This window comes from Orycteropus afer, unplaced genomic scaffold (genome assembly GCF_000298275.1).
Source record: "Orycteropus afer afer isolate SDZICR_OR568_19922 unplaced genomic scaffold, OryAfe1.0 scaffold00674, whole genome shotgun sequence".
NCBI classification, from domain to species: Eukaryota; Metazoa; Chordata; class Mammalia; order Tubulidentata; family Orycteropodidae; genus Orycteropus; species Orycteropus afer.
In genome coordinates, this window is record NW_006922261.1 from 6,739 (window position 1) to 8,288 (window position 1,550).

The 1,550-nt window shown below is 46.6% G+C and overlaps 1 protein-coding gene across 1 annotated transcript; it reads left to right on the forward strand.

Annotated features, from left to right (window-relative positions):
• Positions 1–344: 344 nt before the first annotated feature.
• On the forward strand, positions 345–1,498 carry LOC122151699 (nuclear RNA export factor 5-like; the record flags this gene model as incomplete). Its single annotated transcript, XM_042783107.1, has 6 exons — positions 345–446; positions 548–625; positions 739–810; positions 936–1,020; positions 1,159–1,247; positions 1,367–1,498. Coding segments are annotated over 6 exons (558 nt in total), but the record flags the coding sequence as incomplete, so codon positions are not given.
• Positions 1,499–1,550: the final 52 nt, after the last annotated feature.

Sequence of the window (1,550 nt, forward strand, 5' to 3'; positions counted from 1 at the left end):
GGATTAGGTAGGATCTCCTGGAATCTGAAAAAGGAAGATGATGTCCAACATCTAAAGGTGATTATTTGGAGGAGAACTTTTTGAATGGAAAGAAACATAAGAAATGTCAATGGTCCTTTCCTTAGAAGTCTTTCAAAGCTCAACAGAAGGTTAGAATGGAACAGTCCTCTGGGTCTGTTCTCCATTCTTACTTGCACGTGGTCATTTTTCTCTCCTCGAAAGGAAGGTTGGGCAATCCTACTTCTGTAGTGATACTGCCTCGGAAACCCATGGAGGGGTTGCTACAAGTCAGGGCCAACTCAACGGCACATAACAACAACAACAATACCTTGTTTTACTTTCAGGTTCCTTATGGGAGATCACATTTCAAGACATGGCTAGTAAATTGCATCCAGAGCTATTGCAGTGTCCCCTTCACTCTGGTTGATGTAAGAGAGGAAATCGAAGCAAGATGACTGGGCACAAGGGAGGGAGGTGACCTGGTTCACCAGGGGTCTTTACCTTCAAACACTATCACTGTTGCCTCTGCTCCCGGTAGCATACACAGTTCTTTGGCCAGGATTCTAGCACTGCATCTGCACTGAAGGCTATCAATTACAAGATTCCTGATGAAGAGAACCAAAAGGTTAAGGGCATTAATTATACCTCGTCTGCAGGGCAGGAAAACAGAACAGAGGTGGGCTATTTTTTGGGGGGGATTAGAGTTCCTAAAGCTTACCCTGCATCTCTTTCCTGCAGGTGTCTATTGTTGTCAACCGTACTGTTGTACCCCTCTTTGTGCAGAATAGAGTGAGGCTAGAACAACTAAAGGTAATACAGACCCAAGACATGCTGTGTGCCCACACACAGACCCCTCTCTTTCTACCTACCTCAATTTCTCCATCATCAGCACAACAATGGCCTCAGAGTTACTATTTCCATCTCTGCTTTTGCAGCTGACCATGAACAAAGGATATGATGTCTCCCAGCAAGCTCTTGACTGCCAGAACTTCTGCAGTAACCCAGTGAAAGCTGACAGCGGTAACTCTAGGGCAAGTGGGGGTAGAGGGGTATGCATAGAGGGAGACTTAGGGATGGTAACTTGGGTAGGGTTGGTAATGGCTTTGATCCAGCTGGTCCATCTCAGCCTTCTGACTCCCTTCTCTTGGCTTCCTGAAGACTTGGTGGACCATGATCTTGACATGATCCTGCATCGAAGAAACTGCATGGCTGCCACCCAGAAGACCATCGTAGAGAAATTCCATGAGGTAAGGCCCTAGGCCTGGTGATGGCATTGAGGTAGAGGGGTGAAAAAGATGAAACAGAGGGCAGATTTGTCTCTGAGGCCCTAGATAGTAACCATCAATCTAACTCTTCTTCCCAAAAGATGTTGTCTTTGAACTTGAACAGCAACATACAGTACCCGCTGGATGGGCAGTCAGATATTATACCAAAGGCTTCCACACTCAGGGCCCTGAACCCCTCCAAGAATGAGGTGACAAGTGGAAGCCAGATCTAATTTGGGTTGAGGGTGTGTGACAGTGCCCATCAGGGTGATGAAAGAGGCAGGA